This window comes from Euprymna scolopes, chromosome 14, assembly GCF_053919585.1.
Source record: "Euprymna scolopes isolate OS-2025 chromosome 14, ASM5391958v1, whole genome shotgun sequence".
NCBI classification, from domain to species: domain Eukaryota; kingdom Metazoa; phylum Mollusca; class Cephalopoda; order Sepiida; family Sepiolidae; genus Euprymna; species Euprymna scolopes.
The window spans coordinates 374,932-401,510 of record NC_136495.1 but is presented as its reverse complement, the minus strand read 5'-3'; the positions used below and the strand labels follow the sequence as shown (position 1 = coordinate 401,510).

General features: G+C 33.8%; 1 protein-coding gene across 3 annotated transcripts; it reads right to left on the bottom strand.

Moving 5' to 3' along the window:
• Nucleotides 1–1,011: 1,011 nt before the first annotated feature.
• Nucleotides 1,012–26,579, bottom strand: LOC145292832 (uncharacterized). Of its 3 annotated transcripts, none has more exons than XM_080138877.1 (2): nt 24,248–26,579; nt 1,012–5,068 (listed from the first exon to the last, which is right to left on the bottom strand). In XM_080138877.1, exon 2 carries the CDS (start codon nt 3,151–3,153, stop codon nt 2,116–2,118), a length of 1,038 nt encoding a protein of 345 aa, XP_079995003.1. In that variant the 5' UTR covers nt 3,154–5,068; nt 24,248–26,579; the 3' UTR covers nt 1,012–2,115. The 3 variants fall into 3 exon arrangements, with proteins under 3 accessions (XP_079995003.1, XP_079995002.1, XP_079995001.1); XM_080138876.1 differs by having other exon boundaries at nt 2,908–5,068; nt 25,298–26,579; XM_080138875.1 differs by having other exon boundaries at nt 2,908–5,068; nt 26,173–26,579.

Below are 26,579 nucleotides of genomic sequence, written 5' to 3'. Positions count from 1 at the left end.
TTGGACCACGCATTCCATACGCTTCACCCCACTGAACTGACATATTAATTCTGCTTTTTCCACCCATTCCTGCACTGAGTGATCAGTGCTACTGCCATCAAACAGGGAATTAGCTTGGGGTCAAATCCTGACGTCATGCCGAAATAGCTTGTGTTCGTTACAACTCTACTTTCAACCGAGTCGTTGTTTGTTTGGTTCACCACACTCTTTTCTTCTACCTCTTCTTTTACACACGTCCGTTGGCTTTAGTGACTAAAAATCGTCTCTCCTCCCGCCTTCCTTTCCTCGTTATTTACGGTACGAGATTCCCCGAGACTTTTTTCCACATAAAAGCCTGCGGGCGCCATCTTGATTCTCAATGTGTGCTCTGCAGGCAAGCCACTTCTTTCTCCACAGTTATAATAGTAAAAGGATTTTTCATGTTCATTTATGTAATATTTATAAAAAAACTAAGAAAATTTGACATTTATATTTCATAAACCAATTACTAACAAGTCTTAGATTTATTATTCCAGTTGTACTAGAAGTAACGGATTTAATGAGACTGTCTTTTCAAATCGATTTCGTCTAGTAAAAATATTTTCGTCAAAACAAACAACCATTATTTCTTATGCAAATTAAATAAAACGAAGTAAAATTACTCATTTTCCATTCACAATAAATAATAGGCAAATTAGTTTGCAATTAATTATTCACTGTTCAAAGTATATTAAACAAATAGTAAATATAAAATATTGTGTTACATTTTGAAAACAGTAAAAATGTATCAAATAAAATAAAAACAAAGGTGTATTTACAAAAAAAAAGGGAAAAACTGCACATTTTCTACACCTTTTGTAATAGATTATTTTATTTTTGTTGCAAAGTATGAAGGTAAAATAAAGAGATATCATTTTAGGAGTCATATTTTATTAATTAAAGAAAATTGATTTGTTTACATCTTCAAAAGATTGTTTAAAATAATATTTTTACTTACTATAAAATAAAACACTTTGATAAAATATTCTCCCATATTTTGTTCATTTAAAAATTGATTTTAGATTTGCATTGATTTGACATTGTCGAATATACGAATGGGTATTGTATCAGCTCAGTTTTTTTATATTATGTTTTCAACATATGTGTAAACAATTAGTTCTATTAATCGTATCCAAATATTAAAATCTGAGAGATCAATTTAAAATGCAAAACGATTGATACATTTTTTGGTATACTGGTATTTGTTCATCAAGTAACTTTTAATAGCTATTTTATAATTTCATGATTAATTAATGAAATTGGTTTTGTTTTAAAAGATTAGGCAAAAATGTTATATGTTTGTTGTAATAGTGAACCATACGTCACAATATTTTGGTTTCTAGCATGCATGCTTTTGTATAATATTCAACCGTTGTGTAAAGAATTATATATTTTACTGGAATCTTAGTCTCATTATCCTGCAAAATATAGGATCCTTTGAAAAAGAAACGCATATTTTACAACAATATAGTTTCTCACATTTGTTTGCATGTAATGCAATTCAGTTATTGATAACAAGGAACAAAATAATTGCCAGAAATATAGGTTTAATTCATTATGTATACACATATGTCTCACTACATGTGGCTTGTGTGTAAGACTTCATCATTAAATAGTTTTAATAATGCATTTGTTCGCTTGTGTTGCAACATATGATGTTACATTGTAAATAATGCAACTAATTTCTGAGCACATAACGATGTGCCACATCGTTTTCCTTTTAGCATTAGCACATTTAATCTGTTTTAAGACACAAAGTAAATAGGAATTAAATTTATATTCAGTATGTATCCAGGTTTGTTTTTACATAGCGTATATAGGTTAAATGAAATCTATATATACGATGTAAGAATATATTTTTATTTGCTCTATATGCTAACATACAACACATTTACTTTCTTTAAAAAAACAAGCACAAATACATAATAATGTGATTTCTTTCAAATATGTGTCCAAGTATATTGCAATATATGTTGTTTCTGAAAGAAATGACACGTTGAAAAACTGTTTAGTTTCTCTATTTTTTCATTTTTCTTATCATTTTGTTTAAGCCAGGGATGGGGCATCCTACCAGATGCCAAACATACACCTGCTATTTTAGACACTCCAACCGAGAGATCTTTTTAAGATTCTAACCGTCCCTTTAAGTGCAATTGTTTGAATCTCCTTTGCACTTGGTTTACCTGGTATATTTGTAAGATAGTTTGTAAAATTCTTTTTCATAAGTCCGGTTGCTCCTATAATTACTGGAATGATAGAGATCTTCTTAAGGTTCCAGTTTCTTTTCATGTCATACATAAGACCCTGGTATTTAGTAATCTTTTCCCTCTCAGCTCTGTTTAACCCAGCATCATTCGGGACACTAACTTCCACCAAGGTTGCTTCCTTCTCCTTCTTGTCCCATATTACAATGTCGGGTTTTATAGCTCCGTTTTCTAGGTATGTGGCTGTAGGGATTGCATAGTCATAGTGGATGGTATATGACTTGTTTCCGACTGTTCTTTCGGGTATATGTTCCCATGACTTCTTACTGCATTCGATATTTAACTTATTGCAGATCGTCCAGTGGAGATATTTGCATACTTCATTGTGTCGCATTGTATAGTAGCCGTCCCCTAGCAGAACCTTACAGCTAGAAATCAGGTGGCTCACACTCTCTACTTCTGTGTGGCAGAACCTGCATTTGTTGTCTTTGCTGAGACCACTCATTTTTTTAAACGCATTGGTCATCAAGCCTTGATCTTGGGCAGCTATTATATACTTCTCCTGGTCATAGTGGAGCGATCCATCCTTTAGCCAGCTTATAGACCCTTCCTTATCAATATAGTCTTGGTTATATTCGTCCAGAAAATACTTGGCCCGTTGTTGGTTGGCCCATTCTTCAACTTTCTTGTCATGGAAAACTTTAGTGTATTTCTGGCGACTTTTTCTGGCTATTTCAGTCGCAGGTATCTTTTCTGTTTCTGTCTCACTTGTAAGACAGTCTTCCCCAAAATGTTTGGCCAGTTTTGTGATGGATGTTGTTCTACTGGCTCTTGATTCCTGATGTTGGTGTACCATCTTTAGAGTTTCCAGTATGTGTTCGCATATGTTGCAACATGTTCTGTTTCCTTGTAAAAGAAGAGCCACATACATCACAATGAAATGGTTTATCTCCAGTATGTGTTCGCATGTGGACCAACATATGATGTTTCTGTGTAAATGAAGAACCACACACTTCACAAGAATATGGTTTCTCACCAGTATGTGTTCGCATATGTTGCAATATACTTTGTTTCTGTGAAAAAGAAGAACCACATATTTCACAAGAAAATGGTCTCTCTCCAGTATGTATTCGCATATGTTGCACCATACTTTGTTTCCTTGTAAAAGAAGAGCCACATACTTCACAAGAATATGGTTTCTCTCCAGTATGTGTTTGAAAATGTCGCAACATACTTTGTTTCATTGTAAAAGTAGAGCCGCATACTTCACAAGAATATGGCTTCTTTTCAGTATGCATTCGCATGTGTTGCAGCATATGTTGTTTTTGTATGAAAGAAGACCCACATACTTTACAAGAATGTGGTTTCTCTCCAGTATGAGTTCGCAAATGTTGCAACATATTTCGTTTTATTGTAAAAGAAGATCCACATATTTCACAAGAATATGGTTTCTCTCCAGTATGAGTTCGCATATGTTGAATCATACTTTGTCTCCTCGTAAAAGATGAGCCACATACTTCACAAGAATATGGCTTCTCGCCAGTATGTGTTTGTAAATGTCGCAACATACTTTGTTTCATTGTAAAAGAAGAGCTACATATTTCACATGAATATGGTTTCTCTCCAGTATGTGTTCGCATATGTTGCAACATATGTTGTTTCTCTGTAAACGATGAGCCACATACTTTACAAGAATATGGTTTCTCTCCAGTATGTGTTCGGATATGGTTTAACATATTTTGTCTTTGTGTAAAAGAAGAGCCACATACTTCACAAGAATATGGTTTCTCTCCAGTATGCGTTCGCATATGTTGCAACATATGGTGTTTCTGTATAAAAGAAAAGCCACATACTTCACAAGAATATGGTTTTTCCCCAGTATGAGTTCGCATATGTTGTAACATATTGTGTTTTTGGGAAAAGGAAGATCCACATACTTCACAAGAATAAGTTTTCTTTTTAGTATGTGTTTGCATGTGTTGCAACATACTTTGTTTCTCTGTAAAACAAGATCCACATATTTCACAAGAATATGGTTTCTCTCCAGTATGTTTTCGTAGATGCCTCAGCATACAATCTTTTCTTGCAAATGAACAGCCACATACTTCACAAGAATATGGTTTATCTCCAGTATGTATTCGCATGTGTTGCAACATACTATCTTTTCTTACAAAAGATGAACCACATACTTCACAAGAATATGGTTTCTCTCCATTATGTGTCCGCATATGTTGCAACATATGTTGTTTCTTTGGAAACTTAGAACCACATACTTCACAAGTATATGGTTTCTCTCAAGTATGTGTACACATATGAATAGCCAGAGAGTGCTTTTTTGTGACAAAGGAACCACACACTTCACAAGAATGTGATTCCTGTTCAGTATTAGATTTATAACTCATTTTTGAATGCAGAATGATTAAGAATTTTAGAATTTAATTCTCCGTAGTTTACGTGTAAAACTGAATAAATTCTGAATCATTCTCAATTTTTCAATTCTGGGTTATTAGAAATTTAATCATATAAATAAATTTCTGAGTTCATTAAGTACAAGCATATGTACATTAGGTGCATGCTTTTGTACCAAGCATATGAGCTAATGTTCTACTAATTTTAGACATATAACAGATAAAATATATACAGTTGAAACGAAAATGTTTTATCAAATATATCTTCATTTAATGGAAGAAAGACTTTCATATTGTTCACAATGGTAAGGCAAATTACACAAAATTTTATTTAAAATTTCAGTAAATTATTTTGATGACATTTTCATTTTTCAAATCGTCAAGAGAACGCAGATCGATTCAAATCCAATGATACTTGTTTTTCACATGAATGATATTCTGCAAAATTAAAAAACAATTTAAGGATAAATTTAAAGAAAAAATATTAATTTCATACATATTCTGGAAAACTAACAAAATTAAAACTATTTTTAAATTCACATTTCTTGATTATTGTCTTAATTCTGTTGTAATATAGAAACGCTCATTCACAAGAATCTTGATTGACAACAGCGCTGGCATTTAACAACAGTTTTACAAATTTGATGGGAGTTTTGGGGCGTAACAGCATTTTCTTTTTGCATCCAACTATCGAAGAAGGCAGTGTTAAGATATCCACAGATCAATATACAGCTAATTCTCACAAAGAAGTGATGGACCGATAAAAAGGTTGTTTATTGGAATAAACGCTAAAGATTTTAGGATTTTATACAATGGAATAAACACTGGAGATTAATCGGACTGACAAGAAACTTCTTGCCATTTTTAACTTTTAAATTCAGATGTACATATCTTGGCACTAACAAGAACTTATTGATCAAAATAAGCAGCATCAGAATCAACACACTTTTGCCAATACAAAACAAGTTTATTTATGCCAGTTATATGAAAATATTGTATTCTGATGGCGATGATATCGCTGAGGTTTTTTAAAGCATTTCTCATGCAGAAAGTTGTCGAAATACTTGGAAAAGTAGTAGTCGGTAACTAAGAAGTCTGGAAAGTGTAGCAGATTAGGTAGAGTTTTGTAGTCCAATTTGTTAAACTTCTGCAGGATCAGCTTAGTAACATGCGATTGGTTAATGTTGTGGAGGAGTATTGAGCCTTTTCTGTTGACTAATGATGGGTGTTGCTGTTGAAGTTCTGATGCATTTCATCCATTTATTTACAGTAATTCTATGCTGTAATGGTTTCTACCTGCATTCAAAAAAACTGAAACCACAGATGTGTGCACTGCTAAACTAAGAGAGTGGTGTCAGAAAGGGAGTAATGTCGCACTGCTGAATTTGAAAAGAGCCTACCTGTAGATACATGTCCATGAGTCATTATGGCCATTTCAGACAGTGATAATCAAGAGAAAACGATATTGTTTGACACATTTAGGTCTTGGCCTAAATATAGCATCCTTAATAATGGCAACTATTATTAAAACTGTTTTGATGCAGGATGAGACCACAGCAAAAGCTGCTTCAGCTTACATTGACATCTACATTAATAAGGATATAATGTCTGCAGATGTGGTTCGAATAAAACTGGAATCGTTTGGGTTAATAAGCAAAGTGTCTAAAGGATGGGGTGGCCGTGTTCGGCCTAGAGGTCTGAGAGGAGGGCAATATTTTGCGATGGAAGCGAGGGAGCACATTCCAGAGTTACCCAGTGTATTGACAAGACACATTGTGTTTTCTATTTGCGGTAAATTAGTAGGACATCTACCTGTCTGTGGATGGCTCCGATCGGCAACAGGAGTGTTAAAAAGATAAGTAACTGCAGTAACCAAAGGATGGGACGACATGGTGGATGATGATTCTCTCCAGCAAATGATGGCTGAAATGTTGTCCAGAGTACATAGGAACGACCCTGCCCGCGGTGAGTGGCAAGTATCTGGAAACGAACTTAATGCATGGGTTGACACAAATTCACTGGCTACAGGTGTCGTGTTGGAACAATTGAGTGCTGTTGTGGAAGATGTGTGCTGGTTTTGTCCGAAAAATGATGCCAGCATATAAATTTGGCAGAACTTGATGCCACGTTAAAAGGGCTTAATCTTGCATTGCAATAGCAGGCTAAGGTTGTGCATCTCCACACTGCCTCATTGCGTGTTTTCCACTGGTTGACCGACACCTTGACTGGAAAGGCTCGAGTTAAGACTAGAGCTGCAAGTGAGATGTTAGTACGAAGAAGACTGGCAATAATAAAGTGTCTAGTTGACGAATACAGCTTGCAGGTGGACATTACCTTAGTTTTGTTGATGCAGAATTTGGCTGATAGCTCGACTAGTGTACCAAAGAGGTGGATTGATGTAATAAGGCAGGGATCTGATCCTCCACAACAGACATGTCCGACCGTAACAGATCAATTAACACCTGACCAGATCCGTACAATACATCAGCAGAGTGGACAGCCTGGAATTCAGAGGACAACATATTTTGTCCAAAGAGTGTGTCCTTCAACTACAAGAGCATCAATCAATGCAGCTATATGCTCGTGTGAAGAATGTCAGCGAATTGATCCAGCACCGTCCCAATGGCAAAAAGGGAAGCTTAAGGTGGAGGATAACTGGTATCGAGTAGGAATGGATGTAATGCATTATGAGGGCAAGCATTTTTTGACATTGACAGATTGTGGCCTTACATGTTTCACGATATGGCACCTGTTGACACGACAGGATGCATCTAGCATTATACGAGTTGAGAGCTGTCTTTTTTTAATGTGGTGCCCTGCTTGAAATTCTGACTAATAACCCCACTACGTTTCGCTGTCAAGAATTTCAGAAATTCACGCAGGAATGGGGGATTAGAATGCGTTACCGATGTGCATATTTTCCAGAAGGTAACGGTATAGCGGAATGGTGTCACCGCACCATTAAAAGAATTGCGGCCAGGACATAGTGTTCTATTCCAGAAGCTGTGTACAGGTATAATGTGACACCAAAGTATGATGCAACACCAGAAACTGCACCAACTAATGGGATTTGAACAGCATATAAAAGGAATTGATGTCACACCATCAGTGATTAGCGTTGTCAATACACCATATCAAGTGAGAGACCGTGTTTGGGTAAAACACCCAAATGCTGAGTGCACTGTAAAATTTTGCAGAGGAAAAATAGATAAAACCATAAGTCCTCAGACCATGTCGATTAATGGTGTACCACATCATGCAAAAGATATCAACCCCTGTTATACCTCTTCTGATTCTGAGGATAATGAGGAAGATCACATGCAGTTCAGGGATGATCCTGATCGCCTACTGGCCCTTCAGGTGAGCATAGAAACCCTACCTACAGAACCAGATGAGGGAATGATGGAACATACTGGTGCCAATAGTGATGAGAACGATGGACACGAGGAAGTAATACCCAAGAAAAACATATATGCCCACCCTCCGTGATTGTGAAACACCGCATATAGCACCACGAAAGAGGAAGATGGAACCGAGGAAGTGATGCCTCCGATTCTTCGAAGGAGTACCCGACAAAGACGGATACTGCCCCATTGCCCTGATTGTTAAACACCGTATAGGGAACCACAAGAGGGGATAATGGAACAGACTGGTGGCAATAACTGTGGCAATGAGGAAGTGCTGTCCCCGATTCTTCGAAGAAGTACCCGACAAAGACGACTGCCCCCCCCTGCCCTGTGTATAATCATGAGATCAGGGGGTAGTATAGGGAAACACGTGACTTACCTAACTAACACATGTGCATAATTCAATGGGTCGGTCGTGGAACGAAATGAATGAAGAAGAAAGAAACAAAAATGGCTGCCTTATCTCTATATGCCTGCAATGTGACCACCAAATATGCAAATGAGATGCTCCTGGTTGGAGATAAAAGAGGGTTGATTTTTTAGAGGGATGTTCATTTTGAAGTTGGATTTCAAAGAAAGAAGTTGAATTAGCAGAAGTGTGTTTGGAGTTGAGAGAAGGTGTGGTGCGTATACAGAAGTTTGGAAGTTGGAAGTTTGGACAACAGTGTCAAACTTACCCAGGAAATTATTGGTGTGACGGGCAGAAGAAATAACACTTAAGTTATTGAATTATAACTTCTCTTTCCCTCATCTGTTCAACTTTATGCGACTTATACTAAACAGTATAGCTAATAAACACTTCCATTGTTGTGATAACAAAATGATTTTGTTTTTCCTTGCATGCGAGTGTTCATTACTTACAAATAATATATAAGAATTGGCCTTAACACCCACTGTCAGGGTTGCTAGATAAGCTTTTTTAAGGCCAAATATTGTGAATTTTGAATTTTTTGAAGCTTTCAAAAAATTATATTTAGCCTTTTTAAAAACTTGGCTTCAGTTTTTTTTTTTTTTTTTTTTTCGTAATTTTACAGAAATATTTATTTAATATTAAATATATTTAATTATTAAAGAAAATGTTATAATTGATATTTAAGCAGTTTAGTCTTTAAATAATGCATAGATCTTTTTAATTTGGCCTTTTCTTTAATGTTTTACATATATATCTATTTGAAAGCACTTATTAGAAAATGTTACACATAAATATTCTTTAGTTTGGTCTTCCAAAAGGTTATAGTTTTTTTTAATTTCTAGCTTTGCTTTTAACAATTTCACATAAATTATATTTTTAGTAACTGTTAATGAAAACGATATAATTAAGTATTTTTCAGCTATTAAGCATAACAGCATAGTAAATGTGATATTTGTGTAACAGCTCTTCATTTGATAAAATTATTTAACTGGGTTTTTTTCAGCTCATCAGAGAAAACCAGTCCGTAGTTTAAAATGCTGAGCACAACGTCTTTCTCAATCTTTCCTGTTCTCCTCCCAGAAAGAACTTTCATGCTTGTGTTACAATCTTGCTGGCAATCCTTTAGAGCCCCTATGACTCTCGGGAATATTTAAATTCTTAACCAAACTCCCATTATCTTTTGTTCCTACCCAACACATGTGGATTCGTTCTTGAAAGCTAATTTTGGTCCCAGGTAAAAGAGGCCTAGAGAGACGAATAAGAGACAATTGTGAACTTTAGATACAATGTACGTGAAGCATATACATTTCGCTCAATGAACACATAAGTTCACCTCATATATACACTGAGCACTATCTGACTCATGTCTTACTTTTTTATAAAAGGTTTTTAATGCCTATACATATTTAAAAAAAGTTGGAATGATTGATACTTGTATTCAAACCTGCAACATTATCTTTATTTCACAATAACATTATGGAAGACTGGACCTTGTCAAAAGAAAAGAAAAATGGCTATATCTATGCATACAAAATAATCAATTTTTGTTGACAACATTGTTATGACAATGCAAAATAAAGTGTTCATAAAGAATGAGAGTTCAAAGAATCTAAGAACGTTCTAGTGAAAGAAAGGTGTTCTTCTGTAAGGAGAAATTTAATACTCATTTTTTTTCACTTTATGTTGTTTTAAAGAAATAGGTAAAAGGGAAAGAAAAAGATTGTGTGGGTTTCTGTAATATACACAATTTGGGGACTAAGTATTTCATACACTATGCAATAAGTCCCGTGCTTGACATATAGATGGCACCACTAATAAAATATCCATATGAATTTTATAAACTACTAACCTTCAAATGGTACATGTCACAATGTGAGTCCAATTGGATTATTAGTTTACAATTAACTTTAAATGAAGCAACTATGTAAGTTTTTAAAAGAGTAAAAAAAAAATCTGAATTTTATGTGTTGATAAAACGTTGCTTTATAATCATTATCTCCAGTTTAATGTCTGTTTTACATGTGGTCATGTGTTTGACAGTTTTTAAAAATTGACTTCCAAGCTTACCTATCAACCTTATTTTCTGATGGGAAAAATACTGTTCAAGGAAAGCAATGACTTGAAAAATGTTATTTTGACTTGGCTCTATCAGAAAAAATGATTAGAATTTAAATGTGGTCATACAGACACAAATGATGTTCAATGAAGAAGTGATATTGGGAACGTAGGTGTATTTTGAAAACAAATTGTTCTACACAAAAAATTAGGCATCAAATTATTAGAGAAACGGAATCAGTGTATCATCTTTGAAGGAGATGAAGCGACCTAAAATGTGTTGTTTCATACATTAAACTTGGGACTCCATGAATGATGTGTTAACTAATATAAAAAAAAAACTGCAGATTTGAACTTTGTACAATCAAGAGTCAACATATAAAACAACATTCACAGCCATTGCTACTTTAAACAACAAAACTAATGTGGCAAGAAATATATTAGCATATTTCAATGCTTGCTAATGCATTTGTCACCATTTTTATATAAATAACACATTAATTTAAATTAAATGTTATTTTCAAATAATGAACTTTGAAACTTGTAAAAAAATAATAATTATTATTTTATTATTATTTCACTTCAAACAACTTAGTTGTGGAGGGCTACTATTTGGGACTAAATTTGCAGGGATACTATTTATGGAGTTTGGCAGTGAGATGTCTGTCCACATTACACTTGAATTTCTGCATGTCAGTACAGTCAAGGAGGCAGGGTCCCGGGAGGGAATTCCAAAGTGCAGCAGTTTGATAGAAAAAGCTATTCAAGTAGAAGGCTTTACGGCATCTAGGGATCTCTACAGTGGATGGGTAGGATTTTGCTGCTTGTCGGGTTAGTCAAGGTTATTGTTGTCAAGGGGGTACTAGTGCTCAGAGTTCGTCAAAGCACTTTCCATTCCAATACTTGTAAAACAACCACAAGGATGCCACGTTTCAGTGATGAGACAGAGGTTCAGAACCTATTAGGTTGCTGACTCTTTTTTAACCCTGTCTAGAAATGAGTCTAGTGGCAGATGCACCAGCCAGTACGCCATACAAACAAAAAAGTTGGAAAATCTGTTTTTGTTTTTTTTTTTACTTTTAAAAAGCATTATGTGAAAATAATACCATTCTACGTTTTAACTTTTAGAGATTTTTAAACATTTTCACAAAACTCAAATTAATGCAAAATATAATATGTAATGCAAGTAGGAATTTCAAGATTTGGAATTATTGTTGATGAGGATCCTAAGCTTTATAACACCCACGCATCCAAAAACAAAAAATATGCTTCTTTAGGTCATTATGTATGAACATTTTGAAAAAAAACTAGGTAAAAACACAACTATTTTAGAATTTAGCTTGAGGAATCAGTTTTGAATATACGGTTAACATAAAATGATCATTTACATTCTGGCCAGATAGTGCTTGAATGGCATCTAAACATTTTAGTTAAAACTTAGATTTACAGTGGGGGCACATGAACCTAAGGTTAATGGGAGGATTAAGGGAGGGATTTGGAAGGAATGTGGCATCCTGAACTTAGGGTTCGTGGTAAGGTTAATGAAGATTTTAATCCCCCCTCCCAAAAAAACATAATTTATCTTTCTTAGTTAAAAAGATTTAATTATATTCTCTTAAACCGCTATTCAGATAGACAAGCGTCCTGAAATAGCTGATAAATTCATACTAATTTTTTACGTAAAACTAATTCTCAACTCTAGATGCTGAAATACAAAATTGTTATTTATCCTAACACGTAATCACTTAAATAAAAAGAATCTCATTTTAGTGGGAGTGGGATTTATTTGATGGTGATAATCTATAAATTTATAAATATTTCTTTTAATATAGCTTTTTCAAGTATTCTTTTAAAAATATGCTTTAAAAATAATTTATAAACTGTAGAATGCATAACTAATGTTCCTTAGTGCAAAGGTATTTATCTAAAATAATTTGGATTTTCACAAAAAGCATGATTTCGATTTCATAGAGAACATCTATACTTCATCACTCTAAAGGAAGCAGTTCAAAACTAAAAAAATAAAACACAAATATTTTGAAGCTAACATCTATATAGGACAGAGTAAACATTGTCAATATAGCCATTTTTCTTTATATAACACTAGCATTTCAGCCTGACGTTGCCCGGGTGTTTGGATGTGTATGTTGAGCAAAAAAAAGTGGTAGTAGGAAGGCAGGCTCGAACTCGTACCGCAAAGGAGGAAAAGAACGGGGTAAAACCTAATGTTTATGTTGTCACAATCACCGCCAAACCGGAAGCAACATTTTTAAAAGTAAGGCTAGACAATCTAAAAAAGAGGATAACTTTCAAAAATATCGGCGAAAAAAGTGATCCCCCCCCCTGTAGAAAAGTGCCTAGTTGAAGGGGAAGATATTAATGTTTTTAGCCAATTTTTGATATTTGTCGTATGAAAGGTCAAACTTTAAAACGATACTGATCTTGGTAAAATCTGTCGCCTCTATTGAAAGTTTAAGGCAGACATGCAAACAGACATACATACATACATTTATATATTGGTAACTAAAAATTTTCGACCCAAACTGATGAAAAAGCTTACCCTATCTCTGAATACCCTTTATGTAAAATTTCAAATATTTAGACCAGAAATTGTCTGAGTAATTTGGAAGAGGCCGCATAGGTCAATTTTTTTAAACTTTGACCCCTATTATGACCCCTTAAAATTTATTGTCTTGGGCTCAAATCAAGTTATTAAGTTAGATCCATGTCCAAGGAATCTATATCTAAAATTTCCAGTGTTTAGACCCAAAATTGTACGAGGAGTTTGGTAGAGTTCTCAAAAGTCAAAATTTGAACTTTCACCCCTTAATCGCCAAATTTCTGGCCAAAAACCGATCACATCGATTTTCCCAAATCTCAGTACCCAGTATATCAAATTTCGAGTCTGTAGACAAAAAATTGACAGAGTTATTGCGTAGGGAAATGTACACAGACACTTTCACTCTTTTATATATATATATATATATATATATATATATATATATATATATATATATATATATATATATAGATAGATAGATAGATAGATAGATTAATAAGGAAAATTCTTCGTTTGGCCTTTTTTTCTAAGAGTGTGGCTTCAGTTTTTAATTAAGCCTTTTTTTCAGAAAAATTTGGCTTCAAATATTTATTTTAGCCTGGCAATTATCCTTATACACGTATGCCGGACAGCATAGGGTTCTTTGATTATTAGCAAATACAAGTAAATTTCTATTGTAATCAAATATTTTTTCATATTAATTTTGTTATTATGGAATGTCGTTTCTAAACTATTGGGACGAAATTTCGGAAATCGTCATACTTAATTTCGCATAAAAACAATGGTATCTATGTATTCCTTGTATTTTTAAGATGATTATATCCAAAAGTTACGAAAATCGATAAGGTAGAAAATTATTTATTAAAGAAAATAAAAAATAGAATTTGATGAAAACAATCGTAAGACACAGAAGAGTTCAAAAGGGAGGTAATTTTCCTCTTTGATTTAAACAAGTTGGCGGCAATTTTTAATCTGCTAACATGATTAAAGTTGTTTTGTTTAATAATTCAGTAATATTCAAGTAATTTCGACTGCATAATTTGGAAGTACTATTGTAACTTCTTAGAATTGACAAAAAAATCAATTAAAAACCATTGCTTTTTCATCTGAAAACTCCATTTATCAACTACAAAATCTCGTCCCAATCCTGTAGAAGCGCCTATGAAATTATTAAAGATAAACTGAAATATAAAAGAAAACATTATCTTGATTTCTAGAATTCACTTATTTGAAAAAAGTGTCAATATGAGAAGAAAGTTTGATGCTTATTCAGATTGGCACTTATGGTGCCTATTAAAAATAATGAATATACAGAAAAGTTTGTATGAGTTGCATACTCATTACAGAAAAAGATATCATATTCCAAAATTCACGTATGTCGATCAAGTAGTTTTATTTAAAACTAAGAAAATCAAAATTTACGATTTTTAGCAATTTTACATTGAACATGAGGCTGATTTTTGACATCTCAACTTCGATTTGAGTTGTCCCTTTTTTATTCTATTGGATTTAATCATGGCAGATGAAAACACTCCTATTTTATTTGCTTTGTCGTAAAATTTGATTTGCTTGACTAAAAACAAAAATTACTTTATCAAATTATGTGATTTTTTTTAAATTTTCATCTTCATTCCGTAACTGGCTTTTCAGTATTTTTTCATTTTCAAAATGATTAAATAAATTTTTAATTATAGTTTTAGTGTGTGTTGTGATAGAGTTGATAGATCAATTGGTCAATTTTTACATTAGGTCTACTGCCACAATTTTTTTTTAAATGACTTCTATGGGGTTTCAACTATGCTGAATATGAAATTCGCATTGAAATTTTGCAGAGACAAGTAGTTCCTATTTACAGTGGCTCCCACGGGACAGAGTTAGACACCAGGGTCGTTTTTTATTCAAGATATAAAAAAACTGTATTTTGCACTGTATTCTTTGGCAGCAATGTTTTTTACGTGCATCCATGCCCATTATAAAATAATCTACTTCTCTACAATTGATACTGCTACCTAGTGGAAACAAAAGGCACTTTTCTGAGATCCCCCTTCTTCTGCCACCTAGCAGGAAAAAATTCAGTGGACCTGTACGATAATGCTCACCCCCTAAAAATGCGTGTTTTACCATTTTTTTAACTTTTTTTGAAGATTATCATAAGATTTCAGACTTAAGTACCATATTAACTGAAAAACTTTTGAAAAAAAAAATTGACTTTTAAGAACGGAGGTCATTTTCTCGTTATAATGTTCTGTTTAATTGCTACCAGACTTACAGTCGATTTCTTTACCAACGTGTCATGTAATTAGAACCCTTTCTTAAAAATCATTAAATTTGTTTTTTTCAAAATTTTTTCTGTTAATATGATACTTAAGTCTGTAATCTATGATAATTGTTAAAAAAAAAACATTGACACTGCCCCCTCCAAAGAATTGGTAATTTTTTGTCTTTATATATCTCTAACTACTCGTCCCTGCAGAATTTCAATGTGATTTTCGTATTCAGCATATTTGAAAACCTATACAAGTCGTCATTTAAAGAAAATTGTATCAAATAAAATAAAAGGAGAGAACATTCAACTTTAACACTCACGTTTAAAATTACTTTTATTGGTTTTCGGATATGCTGAAAACGAATATCACATGTAGATGATCGTTTCTCCATTCATTGGGGCCTGTCAGAACGATCACAAAATTCTATTTGGAAATCCTCTCGATACCCTCAAAAAAGCCAAATTTGACTCAGAACTTGGGACTCTTCCTCAGTTATATTTTCGTCGAACCATTTAAGTTTCATCAATTTCGACCTCAATACATGGCCTCCTATTGAGTCTTAGTTTTTGTAACAACTTGTTGCAAACTTCTGAGCAGAAAGATATCCAGTCAACAGTGCAAATGTCTAAATTTTCCATTAGTGTTTTGTGATCCTACAAAACGAACATGCCATGCATGCCACTGACACTGAAGCACATTATAAACAAATCTATTTCTCTGTGACCAACAATCCACAAATTTCTTTAAAATTGTGACTTTGAAAGATTTCCGACTATGTTGAAGATGAAAATCTGATTTAAATTTTACAGAAACAAGTTGTTTGCGAGATATAAAGGCCTGTATTATAGAATTTCTGTTGCGCATATGTATGTACAAGAATATCTGATGAAAAAAAAAAACACGAGAAACAAATTCACACACCAAATGATTTTTCCGATGGAACAGTTACATTGCTTCATTCAGATTATCACTGACACTTTTTCACATTTTTTTACCATAAGAACTTAATTTTTTTTTCACTTTATATTTCATTCAAAAAGTTGCTAACAATTTTTGCACAGTTTTGCTATGAGAATTTCATTTTTTTTTTCTTCACTTATAATTCATTCAAAAAGTCGCTAACATTTTTGCACAGTTCTACTTTATAAAAATCCTATGCTGCTTTAATTCAAAAATTGTTTTATTAAAATGGTATTTTCTTACACATTTTTTTGGTTTTCAAATATTTTTCTGTTCAGAAAAAAATCTTGTTTGTTACTTATTTACCATGTTATTTCACCAAGGTGTCTTAATACCCGGAGTCCATGGAAAGTTTAAATGTAATATTCGTTTTCAGCATATCCAAAAATTAATAAAAGTCGTAATTTCAAAAGTGAGTGTAGAGTTTGAATGTTCTCTCCTTTTATTTATTTAAATATTGTTATCTATTTTTTTCTTGCAGACCTGAAATCTTATTTAGTAACACATACTTCACATTGAGAACGGATGGTGTTTTATAACTCTTCTGTACTTTTAATTTACAAATATTGTAAAAATTGAATTCGATTTAGAGGGGAGGGGGGGAAGGGAGCAATCTTTATATCTCAAACTTCTTGTCGCTACCAAATTTAAATGAAATTTTCTTATTCAGCATAGTCGAAAATCTGTAAAAGTCATCATTTTAAAGAAAATTGTGGAGATGGACCTAATGTAAAAAAAATACCAATCGAGTTTTTATAGGTACGTGCAAAATGAATGGCTGACTGGGTAGGGAACATGGTTTTGAACGCCAGCTAATCATGACATTTTTTTTTAATTTTGGTTACTTTTTGATTATGTTTGAAAGATTATAGCTTAAAGTTAATTTCTCAAAGAAAAAATAGCGTGTGAAATAAAAAATCTCTGGAATAATTTTATCTCAAATCTAAAAAACCGTACATTTCACATAAAAATTCATTATGACAAAGATCGTCTTTACATTTTTCTGACAAGAAAAATATAAGTTTTCTTGAATTATTTCCAAATGAAATATTAAGTCTTAAGATAATGAATTAATACAATAAATGTACTTAACTTTTGATAAAAAAGGTAATAATTATCCAAAATTTGACAGTGTGTTATATCCTGTTCAACAGTATATAATAATGACAAAATACGCCGAGTGGAATGCGTAACAAAAAGGTTTGTTAGTACTTTGCAATAATACAAATACAAAATGGCTACTTGCTTTTGAAGTTAGATAAATGCAAATGAAGGTAAAGAAAAAAGAACTTAGCATGTGAGAGCTAAAAGCTCGTCCCTGGGAAGCTTAGTTAACCAGAGTATACTTGTAGAGTGTAAGACATGAGACTGGTACGACGCAAGGCTGCAAACAAGACAAGACACCCTACCTTAAAATGGTAGCTCTTTTATATGCTGTTTCGTATTCGGTTCGATACATAGTTATGTCCCTTATAACACCTTCCCCTGAAGCTGAAATCTTCCTGATTTTAGCTTTATACCGCTTCTGTTTAGGATTAGGGCTTAAACGCCTGATGACTTTCCTTTTACGTGTGCTTTTCCTTTTGGTCAGAGTTTCCTGCAATAAAGAATTCTGTCCAGCCCGTATGGTAGGCTCAGGGGATACGTTCATGGGTCCATATATACACCCAGGTTTTGGAATGTCAAATGTGTCACACAACGTTTCCATTGGGATTTCCTCTGTATTTTCCGAAATTCTGGAGCAGATTTGATTAATATGTCTTTTACAGACAAAACTTGGGCATTGAATAGTATAAACCATGTTCCCAATTCTTTTCTTAATGATATCATCCACCCACTGATTTTTACCATTTTGAAAATTTTTAAAATAAACTTTGTCTTCTACATTACATTAAAGTTTTCTTTTCTAGCAACTTTCTTTTTATCCAGTAGGAGTCTATCGAAAATGGATCTAATTTTTCTGGCAAACATAAGTTCTGCAGGGGATGAATTTACATCATTGTTTGGATTTGGGGTTACTCTGTAGATCGCTAGAAATATTTGTATTGTTCGTTCATCTGTGTCAATGTTCATGTTTTTCTTTAATGCCCGCTTAAACGTGTCCACAAATTTCTCTGCCAACCCATTCGACCTAGGATGGTAAATAGGTGTCGTGATGTGTTGTATATCCAGTGAGTTACAGAATTCTTTAAATTCGTAACCTGTGAATGCTGTACCATTGTCACTCATTATGGTCTTTGGTACACCAAACTGGCTGAAAATTTCGTCCAGTGCACTTACAATGTTCCTTGATGTTGGATGTCTGATCTTGAATATGTCCTGCCATTTAGAGAAAGAGTCCACTACAATTAAGTAAAAAAATAAACATCTACGGGTCCGGCATAATCAATATGCAGACGTGACCAGGGCAAGCCCGTCTTCGGCCACGGGGTCGTTTTTACCGGAAGATTTTGGGCTGCTAACTGACATCCTTTGCACACTTTGACACAGTTTTCTACCTCTTTATCAATACCAGGCCAATACACGTAACCTCTAACCACTAATTAGGGATTTCATTCTTGAAATGCCAGGATGACCTGTGTGAAATTCCTTTAGCATTTTTCTTCGTCATACCTGTGGAATTATGATTCTATCAGCATACATGAGTACATCTTTGCAAATGGAAAAAAGTGTAATTTGTCCTACCTTTTTATTTCTTTCCGTCTGTCCTACTTGATTTTTCATTTTCTTTAAGAAAATGTTTTTTGCAGCTCCTCTTTTAATCCCTTCTAGAGTTACCGAGAGTTCACGGATCATATTGCACATTGAATTTGAGCATTCGCTTTTATCTTTAAGAGCTGCAATTACCGTCTCTCCAAAACTTTCATTTCTTTTTAGAATCAACCTTGACAGTGCATCCGCGTGTCCTAGCTTTTTTGATGACACATGCTCCATCTTAAACTGATAGTTTAAGAGAGTGACAGCCCATCGGTGTAGTCGATTTGTGGTATGCGTAGGGATGCCTTTCTTCAATCCAAATATCACGATTAACGGTTTATGATCTGTCTGTAATATGAAGTTTCGTCCATGGAGAAAACGGTTAAACTTTTTGACTCCAAATATTATCAAGAGAGCCTCCTTTTCAATCTGGCTGTAGTTTTTCTCAGCTGCAACCGAAGTTCTTGACGCGTGAGCGATTGCTTTTGTTGTTCCATCCTCATACTTATGGAGTAATGCAGCACCAACTCCGTAATCACTGGCGTCCGTTGCTGGTACCATCTCCTTTTCTGGATTGAAATGCGCTAATGCCAAATCTGACAGTAGACATTTCTTAATTTTCTGGAAAGCAGATTCACATTCCTTTGTCCAGTTCCATCTACTGCCTTTTTTTAGTAGCTCATTAAGAGGAGCTCTCAAATTATGCACATTAGGGATGTATATCACGTAATATTGTACCAATCCCAAAAATGACTGTAGTTTTGATACTGAGTCTGGGGCAGGCATCTTTTTGATTGCTTCAGTCCGTTGTGGATCTGGCTTTCGTTCATCTTCATCAATTATTTGACCCAGGTATTTGATCCTTTTCATAAAGAAATTGCATTTCTCTGGACTCAATCTGAAACCAAACACCTCCATTCTCTTAAGTACTTCTCTGACATGCTTCTTGTACTCTTGCAAATTACTGCTCTTTATCAAGACATTGTCAAGGTATGCCATTGCAAATTCCAACTCTGCGAGCATCATATCCATTATCTGTTAAAAGAGAGCAGGGGTGACCTTTAAGCCGAAAGGAAGCCTCTTCAGCTTGGAGATACCCTTATGCGTGTTAATGCACAGGTACTTTGAGCATTCATCATTGATCTTGATTTGCAAGTACGCGTCCAAGAGGTCTATCTTGGAAAATTTTTTTCCTCCATTTAGTTTTGAGAATAGATCTTCTGCCGACGGAAGGGAATAATTGTGGTCCTTTAACAATCATTCAGGCCCATTGAGAAATCAGCACAGACTCTGATTTTATTTTTATTTTTCTTCACATATACAGTCGGGCTGGCCCAATCCGTATGGTCAACTTTTTCAATGACATCTAACTGTTGAAGTCTCTCCAACTCCTTCTCGATTGCGTCCATCGATGAAAAAGGTACATTTCTTTTAGGTTTGAACACTGGGGTGGCATCTTTCTTCACTTCAAATTTGGCTTCTATTTTCACACAGTGTCCAAGTCCTTCGGCAAAAATTCTTGGGAATTATGCTTTTACATCGTCCAGGAAGCCTTCCACTTGGTTCAATTTCTCTGTGTTCAAACTATTACAAAAAGAATTAACTGGTCGCTCCCATAAGTTAAACAGGACAAATCAATCCACTCCAAATAGACTTGTGTTCCTTCCTGGTACCACGTACACTTTGGACTTGCGTGTCTGACCACCAAATGTCACGTTGTACCTCAGTTCTCCTTTGAATTCCAACTTTTTGCCGCACACGTTCTTCGCCATCTTGCTGGTTTCCCTTAGTTCAGGTCGACTGATCCTTCTCCAGATATCTTCATCTATAATGCTGATGTCCGCACCACTATCCAGGAGTAATGTTACAGGATGTCTATTTATGTGAACATCGACATACTTGCGCCATTCGCAACTTTTCTCTTTTCTTGTGCGAAGTGCATTCACTTTGTCGGTCCTTCACTTTTTCTTCTGGTCACAGTACGTTCCCTTGTGGCCTCTGAATCCACATTCGTAACATATCCTATTCTTGAACCAGCAAGTCTTTTTGGTGTGTCTCGTACTTCCGCAGCATTCACAATTTTGATCTTTGTGCATTTTGGGGGTCTTTTGTTCTTGGGTCTTGTACGTTCTAGAGGTCCTTTGCCTTTTTACATGTTGTACCTTGTAAATGCTTTTTTCTTCAATGCGGGTGTTGTCTCTCTTGATATTAATGAGACGTTGACATTCCTCAGTAACTTTTTGTAAAGTTATATTTGGGTCCGACTCCATAATTGTCAAGATCCGGGATCTGATATCTTTGTCCCTTGGTGCTGTGAGTCCCTGCACAAAGATCAAGCATTTAAATAAATCCACAGAAATTTCATTTAATTTAAATGATTCACATAAGCAATTTACAGTACAAGCACATTCTAGATAGTTTTCAGATTCCGATTTCTGTAAATTTAAACATTTATATCTAGAGTAGAAAAGGCTAACTCTTTTATCAAATATTCTAGATAACATATAAATTTCTCTTCAAAGGTCACTTCTTCCGATTTTTTGGGTAAAATAAAGTTAGCATACTTGGTGTTTTCGTCAGTACCCAGTTTTTGAAGTAACGGCATAACTTTTTCTTCGTCAGTCTAGTCTGAACACCTCTTTGTAGAAACTGTTTCATACCTTCTATAGTATGCTGGGAATGTAACACCAGTATCGGGAGAGTAGTGAAATTCTGACAAAGAGTTTGAAATACCCTCTGCAGAAAAATTAATTTTTTTTCTCAGTTGTCGAGGTTTGAATTAATTTTTCCAAATTCTTTTCTTAAGTCGACATTTGGCATTGAAGTATTTTTGTTTTTTCTTGTCGTGCCTCTAAATTTTTTTGTGTCATTTCCTGCTGTTGTTGTAGCTGCTGTTGCACTATGAATTGTTGTGTCATTTTTTACTGTTCCTGAATGCTAAGAGTTAGCACCTTCGTCAACTCAGCCAATTGTTCCATTTTAGCTTAAAAAAATGTCTTTCCAAAATTTACAACAATGATTCTACAAAAGTTCATAAATCTGCATTTTCGCAAATTAGCAACAATACTTCTACAAGTTTTGCAAAATAAACTGCTTCAACAACGTAATTTTACACAATAATACTTTTTCAAATTCACACAACAAATAGTTCTAATTAATTTACTCAAAACAATGATGAACAAACTGTTTTTCAACAAAAATATGATTGCAAAAAAAAAAATTATAACAATAGTCTCTGTTTTGTTTAGAGAAAAAGAATCGTAAGAGTTCTTTCTTTTCTTTCGAAAAACTCGTAATCCTATGGTGTCGAGTTCGAATTCAGTTTGCGTTTCCCAAATATTTTTTTGTCAAAAATATAAATACAGTTCACTTTAACTCGCATTTGTTATAACAATATCTTTAAAGTACAATTTTATTACCTTTCCATGAGTTCTTATCGGAGAAATCCATACTTTCCACTACTTTATGTAGGAAAATTTGAATAGTTCTTTGTCACACATGATCCTAATGGTAGTTCAGTAACAAAATCCTTGGAAATTTTCATCAAAAATCATTGAATAGTACACAATCCTTTAAATACGATAATTTATCTCTGTTAAGAGATAAAAAATCATCTTCATTCGCCAACTGTTATATCCTGTTCAACGGTATATAATAATGTGACAAAATACGCTGAGTGGAATGCGTAACAAAAAGGTTTATTAGTTGAAACAAAAATGTAGTAGGCAAAACAAAAAAAAAATACAACTAAAAACAGACGGAACAAAAAACTCGCTTCTCGCAGACATGTGGGTCGTAAGCCAGAATCACCTACACACAATCTGCAGAACGCTCCCTCTCCATTCCAGTGTCCTGCCTTTATAGCGGCCGGGAACGACATATTTGCATAATCGCGCGAGAGCAGACGTGCTTCAACGATAATTACATTGGGTAAACGCTAATAAAAGTCCATGGACGCCATCTTGGAACTCTCTCTTTCGCTCAACCCAAAACAGACGTATCCAAGGTAAGCTCTATTTCTCATTTTGGTCACTGCTAATTCTGCTACATTAGTACTTTGCAATAATACAAATACAAAATGGCTACTTGCTTTTGAAGTTAGATAAATGTAACTGAAGGTAAAGAAAAAGGAACAGCGTGTGAGAGCTAAAAGCTTGTCTCTGGGAAGCTTGGTTAACCGGAGTATACTTGTAAAGTGTAAGACACGAGACTGGTAGGACGCAAGGCTGCAAACAAGATAAGACGCCCTACCTAAAAATGGTAGCTCTTTTATATACTATTTCGTATCCGGTTCGATAGTAGTTATGTCCCTTATAACACAGTGGTAGCAACAAAGTTTATTTATCGTGTAAAAAAATAACATGGCGACAAAATTCAAAAAGTATGGAGGTGCACAAAGAACATAATTTCGTTATTTAATATTGTTCTGGCATATCGTGCAAATTTTTCCTTCATTTAAAATTCATCAAAATTCAGGAAATCAACCAATTTTAATGAAAATGTCAGTATTTATTAATTAATAATCATAGAATATAAGAGAGCTTTTATTTCATTCTAACTCTGCAGGCTTTCCACTAGCTTTAATTATAAATAGAAAAAAAAAAACACTTAAATATAAGTTAGAACATACACAAAACAAAACTTATCTAGTTATGCAGAAAGATAGCTTGCCTTCGGTAATATATGTATATATATATATATATATATATTTTTATTTTTACTCCGTTTTTGCTTCGTCGGCTACTCTGAATGCGTCAATAAATTATTTTTGGTGCTAATACAGTGAGTGATCCATGCTATTTTTAAAATCGTATTTCCACATTTAATTAAAGTGTTATTATATGTTTTTTTATTCAATTGTAAGGTTAAAGTACAGAATAGGTACAAAACACCCTCCCCTCCCCATGTTAAGAATGGCTTTTTAAATAATAACATTATTATTTCAGCATGGATCACTCTCTGCATGAGTACCTATTTTTTTAATAAAACTACAAGTGCATTTTAAGTGTTGAAAGGTCAATTAAATTCACTAAGTTACAATGACACTTAATTCATTAAAAAAGTTTAATTATTAATAGAATTTAAACTTGAACGACAAACTGCATAAATGTTAATTAAATTCATTAATTATACTGATAATTTATTCATTGAAAAAAAGTTAATACCATTATTTATATTTATACAGAATTCAAAGTAGAAAGAAAACAATTTATAAAATTATTGAAAAAAATACATACTTAACAAATAATACAAACTTACCTTTTAATTTATCGGGATGTTTACATGAAATTTGAAGTTGACTGACACACACGTATCTGAAAATGACGTTGGGTCACAGGAGGGTGATCTGTTTTCTTTTCAGAACTGTGCATCAGTACTTACTGACATGGAACGTTCGTATAATTTTTACCATTTTTTTATTTAATTATTTTTGTATGTTCCTGTTTTCCAATATAATTTTTTTAAATTTTATTTTCCAAGATTATAAGAAAATTATCTTACATTGATGATTAGACGTTCATGCGTGCAATCAAAATATTAGAATCTTACATATAAAGATTATGTTAAAAATGTAACCGTATAAAAAAGTAGAAATATTTTGGCAATTATAATTTTTTCCGTGAAAATATTAAATAAACAATGCTTAATTCAATCATAATATCGTTAGTTCGAGAAATTAATTTTCCCTTGATTTATATCGATTTTGTTAAAACGGACTTTGGAGCTTTTTTTAGAGGGGGGGATTAATGATTGCTCAAGAGAGGGAGAGCGGTGTGCACTTACCTTGCTTACTAACAAAAAGAGATTGCCCCTTGAATTATCCTTAAGTGGAGAGGATCAAGATGGATCCATACCTGAATCTGTTGATAGGCCTGAGGATGGGATTAACGCTATTCCTCCTCAATCAACATCTGCCAACGAAGTAATTTGGCTTTGTCCTATATGCGGTTCTCCACAGGGTGATCAGGACATGATTTGTTGCGACAGATGTGATTACTGGTGTCACTTCTAGTGTGTGGGAATCGAGTCTCAACCTCCTCTCAGACAGAAATGGTATTGTACAAGTTGTGCACCCCGGAGACGGCAGCGAGGTAGACCTAGCCTCCTCCCTGAATAATTAGTACCCAACAAAAGAAAAAAAAATAACCAAAAAATTATACTAACAGGTTAACTTCCTCGAGTAAGTGCATGCCTTATATTTTTGGTTTTTCTTCATTTTCTTTTTTTTTCTTTCCTGGGGAATGTGTGAAAAAAAAAAGGGGGGCGGATTAATGATTGCTCAAGAGAGGGAGAGAGGTGCGCACTTACCTTGCTTACTAACAAAAAGAGATTGCCTTGCCTTCTCTGCCTTTTTAAAGTTTCCCCCCCCCCCTCAGGTCAGGTAACAGTTAATCACATGACCTTTTGGTTATTTAAAGGAAGATTCTGCCCAGTGGTTAAGTTTTTTTTTTTGTTTTTTTCAGATGCATTTGTGGCTGGTGCCGGAAAGCTACTCTTTGATTACCTCAGCTTTGCTGGCTAGAGACTGTTAACAGACTGTCACGTCGCGGGAGGGGGGGGGGCAATTTTTCCGCAACTTAAGGTAGGTGAAGGTGCACATTGCTTCCTTTCCTCGACTGAGCAGTCATTGGATTTTAAGGGAAAATTAATTTTTTTTTCAGTTCCTGTAAAAAATTTTTTTTAATTGTTGTAATTTACGATGCTTTATTTTTTATAAAAAAGCCAAAATAAATTCATGCATTTTTTTTAAACCATAACTTTAATAAAGGGATTTTTTGGTTTTAAAAATAATACATTTCCACGAGGATTTGAATAAAAGTAATAGGTTAATTATATTAGGGGATGATTATTTGATAAATACTGAGAATTTCATTAAAATTGATTAATTTCCTGATTTTTAATGGATTTTTAAGTATGGGGGGGGTCATTTTGAGTATCGGCATTCATTTTACACGTACCTAATTTTTTAAATATGTATTTTTAAGTAAAAGCAATATTATGTACTTGATTGTCACATCTTCACCGTCTACTTTAAAACGTCTAAGAAAAATGCAGGAATTAAATTTATCTAATCCCAAGTACCGACATTTTCCTTGAAAAATTGCTTTTCACCTCGAAATGATATATTTGAAAAACTAATAAAAAATATATTCACAAAAAGGTGAAATAATTCAAATACTTACTTTTTAATTATCTAATCTTTCGTTGGCTTACGTGGTAAAAATATTCGTTGATGTTTTAAGGATTGTGAGTTTTTTTTTTTCTTGCTTTAAAAGTTTAGAATTAAGTAAATCTCGTCATGGTCACATAGTGTATTCCAAATCATATTGAGGTTTTTTCTACTGGGTTTCTCAACCCCTCTCTTTCTCTGACAAGTTTGTTATTATTACTTATTGTAAACACGGTTCTTACATTTTAGTTTTGTTTATTATTCTGTTGATTATTTTTTTATTATTGTTGTTGTTTAATTTAAATCTATAAGTCTAGCTTTGTGACCTCATATGATGCTCAGGACAAAGGGTTTGTTATTAGATTGAAGTAGTCGGCGCATGCGCTATCAGCTCAAACGTTCTCTCCCTCCCTCTTTCAT